Source organism: Salarias fasciatus (assembly GCF_902148845.1).
Source record: "Salarias fasciatus chromosome 23 unlocalized genomic scaffold, fSalaFa1.1 super_scaffold_20, whole genome shotgun sequence".
NCBI lineage: Eukaryota > Metazoa > Chordata > Actinopteri > Blenniiformes > Blenniidae > Salarias > Salarias fasciatus.
Window position 1 is genome coordinate 11,578,319 of NW_021941230.1, and position 20,352 is coordinate 11,598,670.

A 20,352-nucleotide genomic window follows, 5' to 3' on the forward strand; every position below is an offset into this window, starting at 1 on the left:
AGCAGAAAATCCCTTTTATTAAGAGTCACCTTGGTTCTCTGGGCCCCTCTGTCCAGTCGAGCATCAGAAACCTCGGTGTCTGGTTTGACCAGTCCCTGTCTCTGGACAACCATTCAAGACTTTTGGTCAAAAATTGCTTCTATCATTTGAGAAATATTGCAAAGCTGAAGCCAGTTTTATCCGGCACCGATCTGGAGTTGGTGATTCATGCTTTTATTTCTTCTCGTTTAGATTATTGCAACTCTCTCTTCTCATGTTTTAACAAAAATGTTCTTAACCGTCTTCAGCTGGTTCAAAATGCCGCAGCAAGACTTTTAACGGGGTCCAGCAGATGGTCACACATTACGCCAGTCCTGTCTTCTCTTCACTGGCTCCCTATTAAATTTCGGATCGATTTTAAAATCCTAGTATTGACTTTCAGAGCCTTGCATGATCAGGCTCCTAAGTATCTTTGTGATCTGCTTCAAACGTACTCACCTGGCCGCTCGCTCCGCTCCTCAGACCAGAACCTCCTCATGGTACCAAAAACGCGTTTTAAAACTAGAGGAGATGTGTCCTTTCAGGCCGTGGCTCCAAAACTATGGAACGCCCTGCCTCTGTCCCTCCGTGTGGCTGATACAATTGACTCCTTTAAAAAGCAGCTGAAGACGCTTTTATTTAATCGGGCTTTTAGTTGACTGGACGTTTCTGATGCGATTGATTGGCTGTCTGTTCTTATCACGTTTATTTTGATATTGTTTTTATTTTTGTTTTTTGCACTGTGAAGCACTTTGTGATTTTATCTGCGAAAGGTGCTATACAAATAAAGTTTATTATTATTATTATTATTATTATTATTATTATTGTCTAGATTGGGGTTTGGGATTGTTCTTGGTTGCGTGTGGTGCGTCGACAACACTGTTTTGTATTGTGAATTTGTACATAAGTTGTGCCCCCACCCCCCTTCCCCTTCTCTTTATCTTTCTCTCTTTCTGTATCTCGCTCTCTGAGCGTTTCCGTCCCGGTCCTGTCTGGCAGCCATGCCGGATGCCAATTTTAAATAAAGGCAGCAGCAGGAGGAGATTCAGTCTCGTCCTGCTGCTAACATTAAAATCTGTTCCGATGGTAAAAGGCTACAATCATACAACATTTCACGCCCCAGCTGCTGAACAGGACAAGGGAGATTTAAAAAAAAAAAAAAGTGATTACCTGCTGAGATCGGTGCTCAGCCTCAGTTGCTACCAGCAGCGGTTGTTGCTGTGGTCACTGTGGAAAAGTGTCAAGGAGGCAGTCCCTGAAGGAGGAGCTGTGCTCCATACAGGTGAACTGTACAGGAGCTTGATCAGCTGGAAGCAGGCTGCTCTTCATACATTCACGACTGGGCTTCTTTGGTTTCCTGCGCCACATGGTGGGCACAAGGAAGAACAGTCAGTTCAAATGCAGGATGGACCAAGAGTCCACTCTTCATCAGTGTTGGGCAAAAGACTTTTAAAAAGTAATTATTTATAGTTACTAGTTCCTCATTCAACAAAGTAACTGAGTTATAATATTTCTAATTACTAGGCAAAATCACTGTTCTGTTACTGTCGCAAGAAAAAAATCGTTGAAATACTTCAAAGAATCTGAATCCCTCTGAATGGAACTTTAAAGGTGCATTAAGGAGTTAAAGAGTTTTACAACCTTACAAATACTGATTTTCCACCATAAACATGTTACACATTTTTAATGATGTGTACAATGTGCCCTGACATATTCATTACAAGTACCTCTAACAGCGCTAAATTGTCACTTGAAAGTTGCATTGCCGGTCCGGCACCAGCATTTTTTTTGGGGAGAATTTGAAAGGAATGACGTAATGCGCGCTCCCACTGACCTGATTTCCTTAAGTTTCGTTTTGTCCGCCATTACTCCGCCAGATGCTTAGTGAGCAACAACTGAGCAGGATCTTCCAGAAAGTAAGAAAAGACCGGCTTCTAGCACTGCCACAGCTCCAGCACAGACTCCACCAGGTAAAAGAAACTTAAATTTTACTTGAGCGCTTCTAAACGAGCGAGGAAGGAGTTCCCTTCTTCCGTGCATGGGAGCCACAGGGACGAGTTTTTCACTAAGCTGCATTACGCCCAAGGCCTGCAGGGGGCGCTGTTTCACATAAAACGTGCAAACTCCTTAAGGCACCTTTAAGATGCATGTTCAGTTGTTTATCATAAAACTGAACATTTGATTAATGAAACAAACGGACACTTGACTGACTGAATTACAAACAGGAAGAACTGCATTAATCTAAATGATTCAAATGTTATTGTGTGATGATATGAGACACCAGTCAAATCTGATTTGTCACTGGAGATCGCATTTTAATGGCTACTGACATGGATATATGTCAGTAGAGGTCTGTACTTCCATTGAGTTTTAAAGCTGTTTTTTGAATGATCAGCGCTGTCCCTAGATCGTTAATATAATGGATAGAGCTTACGTGACGTCACCCATAGCGTTCCCAAATGCCATTCTGCAGACTTCAGCGAGTCCAGCAGGACGTCTCCATATTGAACATTTCAAACCGAATGTAAATGTGATTTGTCCAGCCCGTCACGTGACCGCATCACAGGGACAGAGAAGACACTGTGAAAGGGCGATTTATGCAAAACTTTAACTCGTAATATAAAATCAACAGATGATTTATCTGAAAATCAGAATCTGGTGAAGCAGCACGGTTGTAGAAACTAGTGATAAAGACCAAAACATGCTCTGAAACCGGGTGCTTTATATGTTTATTTTCACTCTGAAAATCGGCATTTTTGAATGGGTTCCAATGAGACCGGGGCTCTTTTTGAAACCAGCATCATCGCCCCCTGCTGAAATTTCCCCAGAATTACAGCTTTTTTGCACTTATGCATTATCTTCATGTTTTATGAGCGGAGGTTGGCGCTTGGTGCTCTCTGTGGCTGTATCTCTGTTACGTCACGTGACGCACTTTGGACCAATCAAGTTCCTTCTTTCTGTGAGCACTGAGGAGCACTTCTCCTCCACTGGACTGTGGAGGAGGAAAAACCAGCTGAAAGGGTGAATTATAGGAACAGAAACACTGAGTTTCATTGTCCGTAATGTCCGGTGTAACGCTGGGAAAATTCATTAGTTAGATTGCTTGTGACTAAAAATAGTAATCAGGTTTATTTTAATGCAGCTCCTCCCATCACTGCTCTTTATATATCTATGGTAGTGTCATGGTTTGTGCTGTAAAGTTTGGACAGCTCATATGTGTGGAATATTCAATCTGATTTTCAAATGTAATCCCACTCAATAATCCATGTTTTTTTTTTTAATCAGATATACCTGTAATGAGATTACAAATGTTTTATGTACAGTAAAGGATTACAGTTACACTTCTTTTGTATCCTATTAACGTAACTGTGTCACATGTACTCCGTTCCTCCCCAACCCTGGTGTTCAGACTCGGTGCGGCTGCTGAATGGGTCCAGTCATTGTTCAGGCAGACTGCAGGTGAAGACTGACCCGTCTGACCAGACCTGGTCCTCAGTGTGTGAAGCAGACCTGGACCTGCAGGATGCACAGGTGGTGTGTCGGGAGCTGGGCTGTGGGGCTCCTTCAGTCCTGCAGGGGGCGCTGTATGGAGACGTGCAGACTCCCAGGTGGAGCCCAGAGTTCCAGTGTGGAGGCCATGAGTCTGCTCTGCTGGACTGTAGAAGCTCAGGCTCAGCGGGAAGCAGCTGCTCACCTGGTAAAGCTGCTGGACTCACCTGCTCAGGTAGAAGAGGAGCTGCAGCTTCCACTCCTCTTCTCTTCACACTCACTCCATCCTCTCCCTCTTCTCTTCATTCAGGGTTTCCTGAAACCAGGTTGGTGGGAGAAAACAGTCGCTGTGCAGGTTCTCTGCAGATCAGAAGTTTTGGAGTTTGGAGACCAGCATTTATCTATCCGTGGTCTTTGGAGGAAGCAGCTGTTTTTTGTTCACTTCTTCACTGTGGCTCTGCCGTGTCTGCAGATGATACACATTCAGTCAACTCCACACTTACAGTGATGATCGTGGACGGCTGCTTTCATTCTGGATCTGATTTCATGAAGTGTTCATATTTCTATGAATATTACACCAGCAATAATCTCTCCTGCTCAGGTAAGCTCATCAGTGTTGTGTTCCTCAGTCGGCACAGTCAGAATTAAAGTTCTGTGAATGACCTGTGTACCTGTGTGTGTGTGTGTGTGTGTGTGTGTGTGTGTGTGTGTGTGTGTGTGTTCTCCAGACCTGCTGCTTCATCCAGTCATCTCCGTGTCCTCCTCCTCCTCCATCCTCGGGGTCTCTGAGGCCCAGCAGCAGGGGCTCCAGGTGATCTGGGGCTCCACCTTCACCATCAGCTGTTCCATCCAGCCACAGTACCCAGGAGGCTCCTTCCAGCTCGCCTTCACCTCCTCCAACACCTCCTACAACTCCACCCAGCCGGCTGTCAATCACTCTGCACACTTCCTGTTTCCTGCCGCAGAGCCCGCCCACCGGGGAAACTACAGCTGTGTTTATCACCTCCATGTTTTTGGACACAACTTCTCCTCAGAGAGCCGCCCAGTGTCTCTGTCTGTGTCCGGTAAGAAGAAGCTGATTCCTTCTTTACTCCACCCTTCAAGAGAACATGTGTCGGTTTTCCCACCTTTAGAGGTTCAGCAGGCAGGTCCCACTGGGAGGAGGCCCCGAGGGGGGTCCAGGACTCTCTGGTTTGGTCTGGGAGAGACTTGGAGTCCAACCAGAAGAGCTGGAGGAAGATGAAAGGGGCAGTCATGTCTGGAGGGGTTTGGTCTCTGTAGCGCCACCCAGAACTGATCCAGACCAAGAGGGATCCCAGATGGATGGACTCTGATGGTCTCACTACCAGCAGTCCTCAGACAGATGGCTGATTGTTCTCTGTGTGTTCAGATCCAACAGGTGTGATCGTCAGATGGGTGGTGGTGCCGCTGTCTCTCCTGCTGCTGCAGGGGGCGCTGTGGCTTTACTGTAAGGTACTGTTCACCTCTCTGCTGATGCTCTGAAGCTCTGGGTGGAGCCAGACTCTCCATCACTCCTGTGTGTCGTCATGTCTCTGCAGGCCAGCAGGGGGCAGACCAGCAGACCGGGCGGACGCTGAGCGGAGTGCAGTGGAAGGATGAAGTCGGTCCTCTGAACCTTCCTACTGTGGAAGACAAGATGGTTTTTATGAGCTTTTTCCAAAAATGCTGAATCTCATCTCATTCCCACAGACAGTGGAGCAAGGTTCCTTTTCCTTTTGTGGACCATGGTGAAAAAAAGAGCTTTGTTTTGCCGTATACTGGACCACGATGGATGTCCTTTTTTTAATCTCCATTTTTATCCTTTTTTACTTGTTTTTCATTGATGTTTTTAAGTCATATCATGTCTGAGAGAATAAACTATATCGCCCTTAAAATTTGGTGTTTTTCATTTAAATTCTCTTTGCCAGTCCTTGTAAACTTCCAAAATTGTATTGACAGTATTGTCACAAAGGAATCTCAATACATTGATCCTGACATGCATGAAATGTTCGCAGTTCATCATTATTGTACTAAAAACCGTTATTTGACAAATTCATGGAAAATTCAGTTAAATTGACAGTGTGAAATTAAGAAAATTTTTGGAGGATTTGTCGAGGTGAAAATCTTCTGCCCGTCTCGATGGGCGATTTAATTTATACCGTGATCGGAATTTTAGTTCATACTGCCAGCCTTATGTGAAATGTGCGCACACACACACACACACACACACACAACGATACACTTCGACTGTGTGAAAGACACACACACACACACGAACAAACATGCACATGCACAGAGTTTGCATGGTGCTGTCCATGGTGCTGACTGGTCAACTGAATACAGTTACAAGGTACATTCAGGGCCGGCGATTAGGCTGGGCATCCGGGGCACTTGCCCAGGGCGCCGAGCCGACCATAGGGGGGCGTGCCGACCACGGTGAGCCGCTGTGATGGCCCGTTTGAGCAGCGCACTGCTCGGCTTTGCTTGCTCGCATTCCCCCCCCCCCGCTCAACAACTTTAGGTGATACTCGGCGGACACGCCTTCCATGACCAAATGCAGGGCGTTAAAAGGAGCCCAATTTAGCAATCAAAACTAATAAACACACAAAACAATACAAAATATAATCATATACCTTTTAACAAAATCCTATATTTTTCTCAACAACGTAATTCTTCTAATCAAATGTGCATTTGTAAATGACTCCAACACTGAGAGAGCACCCAGCCACCCTACGGAGGAAGCTCATTTCAGCCACTTGTACCCAGGATCTTGTCCTTTCCAAAGCTCATGACCATAGGTGAGGGTGGGGATGTAGATTGACCGGTAAATCGAGAGCTTCGCCTTTCGGCTCAGCTACCTTCTTCACCACAACGAATCAATACGACTGCATCACTGCAGACGCTGCACCGATCCACCTGTCAAGCTCACGCTCATCCGTCCCCGACTAGTGAACAAGACCCCAAGATACTTAAACTCCTCCACTTGATCCAGAGTCTCTCCACCGACCTGGAGATGACAGGTCACCTTCTTCCGGTCGAGAACCATGGCCTCGGACTTAGAGGTGCTGATCCTCATCCCTATTGCTTCACACTCAGCTGCGAACCGCCCCAGTGCATACTGCAGGTCCAGGTTCAATGAAGCCAACAGGACAACATCATCTGCAAAAAGCAGAGATGAAATCCTGTGGTCCCTAAACTGGACCCCCTCTGGCCCCTGGCTGCACCTAGAAATTCTGTCCATAAAGGATTTTGAACAGAACCAGTTCACCCATTAATAGGGAACGTGAGGTGGGATTAGACCATCATGAGACAGGTTAGTTTTACCTTACTGATGATGTGTTGTTGCAATAGTAATCCTGCTTTTATGTGCCAATAAATTATATGAAAAATACATTTTTCTTTCATGATAAAACCTATTAAATGTGACTGAAAATATATATTTATTTTGTCATTTTCACCTCAGTCCACTTATTTATTTTGTGATTTTTTTAAAATTTCTTTCCTCCTTAATTTTGATGCTTGTATTTATTTCTGTATTGTTTTACTTCAACACTTTTTTTCCAAATTATATGTCTATTTTATTTTTATCAGACATTTAATTTATTTATTGACACATTTTTATTCACGGTCACATTTATTTTTGTCATTTTTTCCAATCTTGGATTTTCCTACTCAGTTTTTTTTTTTCTACACGTATTTATTTCTGTATTTCTGAGTCAATATTTAATGAGGGGGCAGGGTGCCTTGGGGTCAGCTCTTCACCTATTGGTAGAGGAGGGTAGGGAGGTGGAAACAGGCCAGTTGTCTCTCATTTCAGGCTGTCTGATTGCTGTTCTCCGTCCTGATGCGCTTCACCTGTGTCTCATTAGTCATTGTAGTCACCTGGTGCTCTGGGTTTATAAGGCGCTTTTGTCTGTGTTCAGGTTGTGGGATCGTCTTGTTTTCTTGCTCTGTGAGTTGATGTGTTCAATTTTGTTCTAATCATGATAATAATAAAAAAATCTTAGGATAGTTTCTGCATTTCTCTGTAAATTCTGTAAATTAAATTTTTAAGGGTGAATCCAAACTGAATGGAGTTTCAGCTAAGATCAGTCTGATTTATATTTGGAGGTTCATCAATCTGGACTGTTGTTGTAATTTTGACATCTGTCTACAAGAGGGCGTAAAGACAGGAGGAGCTCTCTCTGTCTCTCTGTCTCTCTCTCTCTCTCTCTCTCTCTCTCTCCCTGATTGTTGTCTGTGAAAATGTATCCTCTTTTTGAAAACTTCAAAACGAATCCTCCTGATTTGATCTTTTCAAAGTGTTTTAATCCTGTTTTTAATCCTGGGACTGAAAGACTGTTGACTCTGTCTCCATCTTGAGGCAGGATTGTGTCACTGCATTTATTGACCCTTTTCCAGAACATCCTGATGACAGAAATGTACTAATAGTTTCCTTTGTTTCCTCCAGAGCAGCAGGTGGAAGAGGCGGAGGAGCGGAGACAGAAGACGACGGTCCAGAGACTCTTTTCGCTCCACGTCTCTCAACTTGCTCTTTCTCAGGCAGCAGCTGGTCACAACATCCGCCTCAACTCATTTCCAGTTCAAATGCTGCAACAAGAGAAAGTCCAGGTTGAGAGACGTGGAATGAGTTCAGTTTTGTTTTTAAAGGTCATTTTCAAGGTCAGATGTCATTTTCAAGGTAATGTGGGACAAAAAATTGGCTGTAACATGCACTTGTATAGAGATGTTATTTATTGATGATGTTTTAGATACCAGTCCAGTTCTTGCGCATCCTGCTGTCCCTGTTCACCAAGAATAATGTGAAATTGGCCTTACAAAATATACAAGATGTAGCTGTTCATAAGTTAGGATACCAGGTTATATGTACTCTTGGAGACTTTGTAACAATTATAACAATTATAATATTTTTACAATACAAAATGACAGATTTACTGAAGTTTGAAATTTTATTTCTGCAATACAAAACTGATTATCTGGCAATTAATATTGTGAACTTAAACTGAAATGATCCAAATTATATGTTTCATACTAACACATGTGCCTTAATATTCAGAGAGTAAAATATACATTGATTAAAAGAGGAATATGATTCAGCTATACATATGTCATCTTTAGAACTAATCAGGTTGCCACATCATTGTTTTTGCAGCCTCCTTCACACTTGCACAGTGGCCTACAGCGAATTTAAGCTTGATTGCACTTTCAGTTGCCCTTGCATGCAACCAAGCACCCACAGTGGAGTAGCAGTGTACATCCATGGCTGGCATCTGGTAGACTGGTCCAATATGGCATCCATGTCTTGGTTCGAGCATTCCATTCCCAACCCCATTCACTTGCCTTTGGGATGTGGGGAGCTTTGTACAGAGACTGCTTCCAGATGAAAGCTGCAACAAGCAGTGCATGTTTTGTATGCTGGAATAAGGCATGCTGGGTAGGCGGGATACATTCAAGTGCTCTGAAGCCATGAGTGAACATCAGCTTCCTTGCTTCATTGACAGAGTTTGCATTGCACATTTTACTGTGCATCAACACGGTCAATTGCTCCAGACGGCGCATGTGCAGTGAGTCAAGTTTGAGGCTGGTTGGGTCCTGTGTGATGGCTACGAAGGTTTCTGTGACCTCAGGCAAATTGGCCCATGCATTCCAAGCTGTTTTTTTGCCTATTCCAAACATTGCCGATGTTACATCACATCCTGTGTATGCATGGAAGAAGAGCAGTGCCTGGCAGCGTTGAGATCCCAGTTGTTGACAGATGTGGTGGATTGGGATTTCTTTAAATGTTTTGCCAGATCCAAATCCGACCCATACCTCAGTCAGACCTAGCTCACCGAAGTGGTAGACAGCTGACCACATCAGTGTCCACTGTCCTGAGTTATGCCTTAGTATGTCCCTGCTCCGCAGCATGGCACAAATGAAGCATCATTCGTGTGTCAGCTTCTTCTTGGTGCCATGGAGACAGAGCTGTTAGATTAGTTGGTTGGTTGCTGAGTACAAGTTCAGCCTTTGTGGTGAGGAGATGATAGCTTGCACCAGTGGTTTCTTGAGCCAGTTGGTCACTGAGGAACTGAAACAGCTCATCTTTGTTGTTAGATTCTTTTAAGAAGTTTTGCCAGTTGATACAGAGATCTTGGCTGAGACTCTAGTTCGGTGACCTAGAGTTTCTCCTTATCTGGCGCGAGTCTGTGATTTGAGACTTGCATCCTGAGAGACAGCATCTACTTGCGTAGTGTTTTTGGTCAGCTGGCTCTGCAGGAATGGTATCAAGTGCTTCTGCGTGTACTGTCCAAAAACATTGGCACGATGGGGTTTGACCATATGAATGACGGCTGACATATCAAACACAACAACAGAGGCCTCTTTGGCTGCTGGATCAGGTCCAGGATCAGCACGCCAGGTAGACAGCTAAGAAGGGATGACTTCTTACCAGACATCAGTTTTCCCTGATCAGATAAGGCAGGGGGCTCGCGCATATTTTCATGTCTGAAGAAGTCATCTATGTCAGCATCTGACCGTACTTGAAGGGATAGGAAAAGCTTGGTGATGAGTGCTGTATTTGCCTTTGCTGATCGGAATTTGTTTGCACCCTTCTTCAAATCAGGCAGTGAACTGTGCACAATCCAAATTTCAGCTCAAATCGTGAAAAATTTACTGAGATATGGCCACTTCTGTGTTTTTGTCTCAAATGACCTTGTGACCATATTGGATTTTGTAAAAGCAGCCTCTAGGGGGCGATCTCAACTTGCTTGTGATGGTTTTTGAAAACCTTGTGTCCATACCTATCACCATGCAAAATTTCATAAACCATCATGAAATCCATCTGAACTTTCCCTCTGAGGTAACTCAATGTCACACCAGTCAATCAACAGCTCTGACTTTATTCACACATTGGTCAATATTTCTGAGGGAAAGTTCAGATTTTAAGAAGTGAATTTCTGGAGGAGGTGTCTGGGGACAGGGAAGTCTGGGCATCCCTGCTTCTGAGACCCAGTCCTGGATATAAACCGGGTGGATGGATGGACGGACGGACGGACGGACGGACGGACAACACCCATCCTCCAAGGACTGGCTCCCCATCTCTGCACGAATTGACTACAAGGTCTGATTCTTCACTCATCAGTGAGTTTATGGAAAGGCCCCCTCCTACCTGCAGGAAGGGGGGGTTGATGCCCAGGATCTCGGGGTGCGTGGCCGGAGCGCTGGGGGGGGTGCTGGCCTGGGGTGGGTAGCCGCCCGTGTGGGCCGGTTCTCCCGGGTGGGTCATGGCCCTCCACCTGTGTGGAGGGTCGGCTCTTGGGCTCTTGGGCCTTGGGCTCTCGGCTCTGCCCACCTCGGGCGTCTGGCGCCCGGGGTGGACCGGCTCCTGCCGGTCATGGCTCCGCGGGGCACGGGCCCTGGGACCACCGGGGTCCCCGGCCGGGGCTTTCCTCTACCCCATTTCTGAACCGGAGCACTGAACCACCAGAGCATTTACTTTGCGGGGGCCTTACAGGGGCCTTGCCCTGCTGACATGTAGAGCATTTACTTTGCATAACAGTCTTGAATGTTGTGGAGTCGATTGTATTTTTGAAAATACATGATGCTTGTGAATGTTTCTGACTTGTGACTCTTCCTCTTTCTAGGTGGCCTGTGACGACAACAACATGTCCAAGGGTTACGGCTACGTGCATTTTGAGAGCAAGGAGGCTGCTGAGTGTGCCACGAAGAGGCTGAATGGCATGCTTTTCAATGACCAACAAGTGTAAGTGTGATTTCTGTTCCTCAAACTGCTCCCTCCTGCTATTACAAGTTATGAAGTCAGGTTTTGACACAATTGACTTTATGTTTCATGATGTTTTCTTCAACAGAACGATTGAACCATTCCAGCCTTATGAGGACAGGGAGGCTGAGCTCACTGCTCATTCTGAGGAGTTTACCAATGTTTATGTCAAGAACTTTGGAGAGGACATGGATGATGGGAAGCTTAAAGAGCTCTTTCGCAAATACGGTAAGAGAGTCAGATTTAATATCCACTCAGCATTCACAGCTGAGGATGTGAACCGATACTGATCAGCTGCTGTTTATGACAGGACCCACATCCAGCGTTCGTGTGATGACGGACGAGAACGGAGAGTCAAAGGGATTTGGATTCGCCCGGTTCGAGACACACGAGAACGCACAGAAGGTAAGAACCAGTTCTGAGGAAGACTGATGGATAGATCAAACGTTCTGCTTCAAATCACAGTAACCATGTCTATTTCCTCCCAGGCGGTGGACGACTTGAACGGAAAAGACTTGAACGGCCGGCAGTTGTCCGTATGCCGAGCCCAGAAGAAGGCAGAGCAGCAGATCGAGCTCAGGCGCAGGTTTGAGCCCGAGACTCTGGATCGCGGGGCCAGGTATCAGGTCAGTAGGTCACTGAGCTCATGTGTCCGATCACTTTTTGAGGAGCAGATCTTTCACCCTCAGAATGAAAGTGGCAGAGGACCTTTGAGTCCAGGTTGTACTGTTTACAGAAAATGAATGACTATTATTCGGGGTGGCACTAACTTCTCTTTTGTCCTTGAATAAACAGGGGGTCAATCTATACATCCATAACCTGGATGCTGACATGGATGAGGAACGCCTATACAGAGCTTTCAGCCCCTTTGGACAAATCATCAGTATCAAGGTGAGCAGTCAAGTAGCAGTGAATTACAAAGTTTAATGGATTTCTAAGTCCTAATGGTAATTCCTGTCATATGTCCATAAGTCTTGTGTAAACTAAGGTGACAGGCATTTTGAATAAGTAGGAACTCTGAGAAAGACGATGTTTAATTGAATTTTTTCATACCTGAACTGAATGAGTTTAAATTGTGTCTCTTCCACAGGTGATGAGGGAGGGGGAACGCTGCAAAGGATTTGGATTTGTGTGCTTTTCGTCCCCCGAGGAGGCCACCAAGGCCACAAAGGAGATGAACGGCCGCGTGTTGGGCACCCAGCCACTCTACGTGGTGCTGGCCTGGGCTCGTCCTGGTGTCCGTCTTCAGCAGGGGCCCTGCGTGTGACCCCAAACTGAGACCTACATGGGACCCTGGCGGGAGCCACAGGTACACCCCCAGCAGCAGCCTCACCCACACCCCCAGTGTGAGGTCCTCCCACACTCCCAGAATGAGGACCACCCACACCCCCAGAATGAGGTCCTCCCACACCCTCAAAATGAGGACCACCCACACCCCCAGTGTACGGTCCTCCCACGCCCCCAGGATCAGGACTACCCACACTTCCAGCAGCAGCCTCACCTGCACCAACCGCGGGGCCCCCATGCACGTGCCCGACATGAATCCCACCTGCATCCGCAACATGAGCCCTACGTGCGCCCTCGGCGGGAGTGTAACGCGCGCTTCCGACGTGGGCCCCCAGCAGGAGGCGCACTTACAGCCCCAGTGGGAACCTCAGGCGCCCCCATTGTGGGCACCACATTGGACCCCATTATGAGCCCTGTGGGCAGCCCCAGCACGATCCTCAGGTCATTATGAACATAGGGAAGGAAGGAAAGAAAGAAAAAAGAAATTCAGCACTGAAGAAGCAAAACCTCTGATAACATAGATGAAATCATTGATATCTTAATTACAAACAAAGAGTGAAGGAAAGAAACAAGAAAAATTATCATCATTGTGAACGCAGAGGGAAGGAAGAAAAGCAAGAAAAAAAGAAATTAAGCATTGAAAATGCAAAACCTCTGAAAACATTGGTGAAATGAATGATATCTTCATTACAAACAGAGGGAAGGAAAAAAAGAAGCATTGAAAAGGAAAATGGAAAAAAATGACTCTCTCTTAAAAACATTAAAGAAAATAAACATTTTAAAGCATCAAACAAATATTGAAGAATCTGTCTTTGATAGATGTAGTTTACATGATGGAACAGGAGGAAAACAAACTTCAGTCTGACTCCTTCAGTACTTTTGCATCATTCCTGATTGGAACTTTAAGTTTTGGCTCATTTAAAATCAACCAACTTCTGACACATGAAGCAGTGATTGAATTATGGACAACAGTGTTTTCATGTGTCACAACAGTCATGCAGACATCAATTGTTCTACCATCTTCTACACTCGTTACCAATTCACCATTATCCACAAAAGAAACAAAACTCATTGTCATTATTAAACACAATAATCACCATTCTTGATGTCTCTTTTTAAACTGAATTATGTTTGATATTTGCTTGATCTCCACACATAATTTGTACCACAGTTTTACTCCATAGATTGTAATGTAGAAACTAGTCCGTCCATCTCTATCTGAATAGTTTTGAGCTCCAAAAGGTCAATGAATTTTAAAGTTTTACGTTGTAAAAGTAGTTGATTATTCTGTGTTTAGGTTTCCTCTGTTCTGACTCATCTGTTGTGATGTCCATGGTCTATCTTAATATTTCTGTAGTTGCAAATATTAAAAACTGAGAGGCATCAGATATCAATTCTTAACAGTCCACTCACTGTGATATTGTCAGTGACATTCGCTCAGACTGAAGTTAAACATGGAGTTCAACAGCAACCTTTGTTTGTTACCTCCAGAGTAAATTGTTGTGATTCCCTGTGATCAGGGTGTCCAAACAACTGCCTGAAAAGTCTTCAGTTGATTCAGAATGGGCATGTTTACATGGGCCCAAAAATCCCCTATCATCAAATTGTAAGGTGAAGCGGATTGTAAATGTGTCGTATAAACACCTGAGTGAGTCCGGTGAAGCGGACTGGCGATGGTGGCAAAGTCTTTCACGAAGTGTTGGTAATACGACGCGAGCTGCAGGAAGCTTCGTAGTTCGCTGACATTAGTCGGCCTCCGCCAGCACCGGGCGGCATCCACCTTGTCGGGGTTGGCAGCCACACCCTTAGCTCTGACGACGTGCCCCAGGAACTCTGTCTCTCGGCTCAGCAGATGGCACTTCCCCGGGTGCAGTCTCAGCCCCGCCTGGCAGATGTGCTCGAAGACCTCTTTTAGGTTGGCGAGGGCCCCATTGAAGCTGTCAGCGTGCACCAGCAGGTCGTCCAGGTACACCACGCAGCGCTCCCGGGGGACGGTGGCCAGCACACTCTCTATGAGCCGCTCGAACGGCGCTGGTGCGTTGCAGAGCCCGAATGGCATGACCCGGAACTGCCACAGCCCCTGGCTGAACGTGAATGCGGTCTTGGGCCTCGCTTCCGGGGTTAGCTCCACTTGCCAGTAGCTGCTGCGCAGATCGAGGGAACTGAACCAGCTGGAGCCGGAGATGTAGTCAAAGGCGTCATTGATGCGGGGCAGCGGGTACTAGTCTTTGTCACGCTGTTCAGACACCGGTAGTCCACACAGAACCTGAATCTTGTTTTCTGATGACACAGCTATTTTCTGTCCAGGGGAAATTTAGAGCAGCTCTCAGAGGAAATCAACTCAGAACTGAACACATTCAAGAAGAGCTTTGATTCAAACAAACTCTCAGTAAATGTATGTTGTTTGGAAGTCATGAGGGGAACATAGAGACTCTAAAGTTCTGACAGAAGGTGTAGAAGAAGACAGAGTTCCAGAAATCAAGTATCTGAGGGTGAAAATCAACAAGAAGATCTGCTGGAAACCTCACATCAAACATGATGTTTCCAAAATATCCACAAGTCTTTCAGTCCTCAGCAAAGCAGAATCCTTCCTAAACAGCAAAGCTCTCCAGATGAGATATTGATCACTGATACTGTCGTACTGGAACGACTGCCTGAAGGTTTGGAGCAGCAGCTCCAAATCCTCACTGCAGAAAAGAGGCATCAGGATGATCCATGAAGCAGCTTTCAGGACCACACTAATGTCTTCCTTCTAGTTTGTGGAGCTCTGAAACTCCCAGATGGAGGAGAATTCCCAGCAGAGAGAGAAGCAGCAGTCAGCAGCAGAGTCCTACCTGAGCTCCACAGCAGCAGCAGCTTCAGCTCCATGTTCCAGGTCGACCACGTCTCTCTGAGTGTCTCATCATCAACTGTCCCAAACATTTATCAGCCATTAGGTGGAGGTCGAGCTTCCACATACGCCCACGTCAACATGTCTTTACTGCATTTTTACATCTGCTTTTTGGCTTCCATCACTTTCTGGAGGCTTTACATCTACTTGTTGTCATTTGCATCAGTTTGTTGGACTTTTCTATGTTTGTTGGAGTTTTAACTCTGGATTTTTGTCCAGGTTGAACAACTTTTGTAACCATGTTGAGCAAGAAGTGATTTCCTGAGAAACGGACTTGTATAATTATATCTGATAGGAGGAAGCTGTCATGTGTCATGAGGTGGTTGTGTTTCCATGACAGAATTAGAGATATCCTCTCAGATTAAAGATTTGACTCCATGTATATTCTGCAGGCTGAAAACTGATTTTCACAACACCTCAACACGCTTGTATTTCTTCATTCTTTATGTTCTCAAACAGGATTTCAATCACCTGATATGAGAAGCCAGTCACACCTTCATGAGATCACCACTTCAACACATGACAGTTAAACACAAACATTCTTGATTTATCGTCTTTTAGCCATCTTTCAAGGAGGGCCTGCACTTCATATTTGAAGAATGTTTCCTGCTGGCTGAGAATGACCTTCTCTACATCCTTGGAAATAAAAGGCCGTTCAGAAATTGTCCAGAAAATTTGGGTTTTGGGGGGGGGGGTGTGTGTGATCTGGGATCTCGGGGTTCGTGGCTGGAGCGCTGGGGGGTACTGGCCTGGGGCGGGTAGCTGCACCTCTGATCTTCATTTACTCTTCACATTCTACCTGTGGACTCAGTTACCTTGTTTTCTTGTGGTGAGTTAGACTAATGGTGATCTGTAGTAGGCCTCTCCTGATGCTCTGGTGTGATTTGACACCTGGATCCTCACCTTCACGCCCCAGTTCACTACCAGTACCTATCATGTATCAGTTCTCAAAATACAAGAAATAAATTAAGAAAGCATATTAACAAGAGGAGCTTGATACTTACATGAGTGGACAAAATTGTTGGTACCCTTCATTTATGAAAAGAAAAATTCACAGTGGTCAGAGAAACAACTTGAATCTGACCAAAGTAATAATAAAAAAAAAATTCCATGAAATTTAGCTAATGAAAGTCAGACATTGCTTTTCAACCACGCTTCAACAGAATTATTTAAAAAAATAACCTCAAGAAACAGGCCTGGACAAAAGTGATGGTACCCCTAGAAAAGACAGACAATGATGTGACCAAAGGGACATGTCAGTCCCAGGTGTGTCCACTAACTGGCATCACAGGTGTCTACAGTCTTGTAATGAGTCAGTGTCTCATATAGAGGGCGACAGGGAGTCACATGAAGTGGACCACACTTAAACGATAAGTTCGGTTTAAACAGTTTTCATGTTGTTTATAGAATGAAGTACATCAACATACTCACCCAGAAGGCTTTTCTGATCCGAACAGTGCTTCGGTGTGAAGCTGCAGAAGTCTCACTGACAGTTACAAGAATCGTTTGATTGCAGTGATTGCCTCAAAAGGTTGTGCAACTAAATATTAAGTTAAGGGTACCATCATTTTTGTCCAGGAATGTTTCATGAGTTTTTTGTTTTTTTTTAATAGTTCTGTTGAAGCCTGGTTGAAAAGCAATGCCTGACTTTCATTGGTTAAATTTCATAGAATTTTTATTTATTGCTACTTTTGTCAGATTCAAGTTGTTTCTCTGACCACTGTGGATTTTTCTTTTATTAGACGAAGGGTACCAACAATTCTGTCCACGCGTGTGTGAGCTCCTCTTGGAAGAGCAAATGTGTCTGGCATATAACAGCAGCCAGGCGTCCTTTGAAATGAGACAGAACCAAAAGTGTTAAAGTAGAAAGAAGCACATCCTTCACTGAAAAAAAAACATTCAGATCCTTTTTAAATGTCTCATATTTTAATCAATTAGATTTGAACATAAATTTAATTAATTCCATCTGTAATTAAAACAAACTTATTTTTATCATTTAGATGTAGCTTAAGCTTGGTTTGCTCGTGCTCGTGTATGAGAATCCGCTTTGCAAATGCTCAGTAAAGACCCGTCTGAATGAGATGCTGCTTGCTGCAAGCTGTTTTCCTCCACTGCACTTCTTCTATCTCTGTATCTTTCTACTTCCTCATGAAGCGGTCCAGGTCTGTTGGATTTAGTTGGTAAGCTCTTCACAAACTGTGGTGAACAATGTCTAGTTTGTCAGCATCTGCATGTTTAAGTCTTGTGGAGGTTGCCAATCTGGTCTGAGCCCAACTGGTTCATCCTTGCCTCTGGCTCAGCAGACTCCCCTCTGGAGCTTGTATTTGTGCTATGTGTCTGTTTTGCTTTGTTTGGTCTTGTTTTATGGTACTATAAAGCATATTGGCTAGCCACAGGCCATACTGGTTTTAAATCTGCTCTAGAAACAAACCTGTGGAGACATTTTATCAGTAAAACTAAATTAAACTTTGAATTTGATGACGGAGAGATGCAGTCAAATGAAACTGACACAAACATGTTTTTTCCTGCATTTTTTTGAACTGTCAGGTTCAAACTGCTGATCACACGAAGGTGTGAAAGGCTTCTCTTATCAGGTGAAGAAAGGAAGGAAGCTGAAGGCAGAACCACAGCTTACTGACTGAAATCCTGTTTGAGAACACAACTGTTTGTGAACATCAGTTTTCAGCCCACAGAAGAACATTGAGTCAAATCAGACTTTAATCTGAGAGGATATCTGTAATTCTGTCATGGAAACACAACCGCCTCCTGACATATGACAGCAGCCTCCAACCAGATCTAATTATACAAGTCCGTTTCTGAGGAAATCACTTCTTGCTGAACATGGTGACAAAAGTTTCTCAACCTGGACAAAAATCGAAAGTTAAAACTCCAACATATAAAAGTCCAACAAACTGATGCAAATACAACAAATACAATAATATAATAATGCAATAATTGTAATGTTTACAATTTATTTTAATCAGTGGATGACATTAGATTTATCCAACATGAGGAAAACCTTTTGACCGAAAATGACAAAAATTACAGTTTTTCTCCATTGGTTTGGCTCATTTCTTGACGCCAAAATTACATTTTCAAAACAACATGGACAAATCTCCAAACTACCCTGTAACCGCTCACAACAGAATGGCATTTTTCATTCCTGTCATCACATTTAAAATGTCTTAGTACCTGTCTCAATGTCTCAGAAAATCTTTGCAAATGATTAAGCACAGTAAGGATAGATTTAGCACAATTCCCAAGTGAATAGGTCATGTCGATCTAAACTGATTGATCGATTCTCAGTCTAATGGTTGTTCTCTCCAAAACATATCGGCATGATTTCATTGTATCAGTCACCACCTGCAAAATCATCTGTTCAGCTGTCAAAATTAGTCAAAAACACACTTCAATACCATAAATATCAGACATGGATGTGTTTGCATGAAGGTGAGGAGGACAGTCAGGAGGGTGAGGAGGGAGACCAGTGAAGAAGTGAGCTGTGAAACTCCAGCTTCATTTACAGTACATTGGGCTTCATACAATTTTCCTTTTTGTTTTGTTACCTCCACCAAGGAGGTTATGTAATCACATTGGTTTGTTGGTTGCTTGGTTGGTTTGTGAGCAACATTACGGAAAAAGTTATAGAGGGATTGCAATGAAACTTTGTGGAAAGGAGGGTCTTGGGCTAACTTAGAATCCATTAAATTTTGGTGACGATCCGGATCACTGTCTGGATCTAGGAATTTTTTTAAAGGATTCTTTATCATTGAGAGACAGGGCAGTCTTTCACATAGTTGGGCATAACTCAACAATAAATGAAAAGGCGGCTCAGCAAAAAACTACAGTAAGTTTCTTCAAGGACTCTAAGAGATATCAGCTGCTGATCCAGATCACGGAAGTATTCCGGATACCAGGATCCAGAACAGACAAAAATAGGGGGATTCTGGAGTGTCAGTCACTGTGAGGAAACACACTGATATATGAACGAGCAACAAACAGCTTTCTCCCACGCATTGTTTGTGTTGGGGAGAAATAAAATGGTTTGCAAGGTACATGCAAAATAAATAATAAATCAAGCTAAATAAACTTTATATGCAATAATACTCATGAAAACAAATTAAGAAATATTCAGAAAATATGCAAAGACTAATAAATAGCTCCAGCACAAAGCTGTAGTATTTGGATGAACTCAATCTGCCTGCCAACATGAAAACAATCACACAAAAGCTCTGAGAAAAATGGAGGGCAAGATCATGTGACATTTTTGAAATCTATGGTCGCCGGGCTGGCTTTAAGGAAATTGTCAACTTCATTGAGAACCAGGTCAAGATCGTTTCTGATCCAACTTTTGATGGTATTCAAGACACTCCCGTCGGTGCAAAAGGAGGCAACAAGGCACAGTTACAGCAAAGATCACAACAGAAAAAAGGTTTTGCAACTGCTGACTTCGTGTCAAATGAGCCAGCTGTGAGTGTAAATAAAAGAAGCATCCAGACACAGACATAAAGCCAATATGTGCCTCCTACAACCCCAAACTTCTCCTGTATGTGCTGTTCACGTGGACACACACTGGGTCAATGTTCAAGGTTGAAAAAGATGTCTCATCATCAATGTTTATCTCATCATCATCCTGGCTTGATGAATCCACATGTTCTCATCCTCGCTTGGTGCTTTGTGCGTCCAGTTAAGCCTGAATCCTCTTGTTCTGGACTTGACCTGACTGAGACATCTACCATTTACACTATTTTGGTCGTGTAAATTGGTCTTTTAGGGATTAAAAATGCATTTAAATGAAATAAGTAAGTTCAGCCTTTCAGCACTGTATTTAAAAGGTCAAAGTTGTGCTATTCGGCCTCTTGAGTCTCATGAATGATGTGCAGATGTACTGCAAATCTAAAGTTTTTGT

At 44.1% G+C, this 20,352-nt stretch overlaps 1 protein-coding gene and 2 long non-coding RNA genes across 3 annotated transcripts; all 3 read left to right on the forward strand.

Moving 5' to 3' along the window:
* The first annotated feature begins 3,690 nt into the window (after positions 1–3,690).
* Positions 3,691–4,288, forward strand: LOC115384257 (uncharacterized). The gene is made up of 3 exons (XR_003930865.1): positions 3,691–3,742; positions 3,818–4,108; positions 4,236–4,288. It is a non-coding gene; the product is annotated as an uncharacterized LOC115384257 (long non-coding RNA).
* A 218-nt stretch (positions 4,289–4,506) lies between these two features.
* Positions 4,507–5,387, forward strand: LOC115384252 (uncharacterized). The gene is made up of 3 exons (XR_003930864.1): positions 4,507–4,571; positions 4,898–4,980; positions 5,067–5,387. It is a non-coding gene; the product is annotated as an uncharacterized LOC115384252 (long non-coding RNA).
* A 5,132-nt stretch (positions 5,388–10,519) lies between these two features.
* LOC115383633 (polyadenylate-binding protein 1-like) lies at positions 10,520–12,533 on the forward strand. The gene is made up of 7 exons (XM_030085766.1): positions 10,520–10,606; positions 11,130–11,248; positions 11,355–11,494; positions 11,577–11,671; positions 11,755–11,892; positions 12,062–12,157; positions 12,357–12,533. Exons 1-7 carry the CDS (start codon positions 10,520–10,522, stop codon positions 12,531–12,533), a joined length of 852 nt encoding a protein of 283 aa, XP_029941626.1.
* The last annotated feature ends 7,819 nt before the right edge of the window (positions 12,534–20,352 follow it).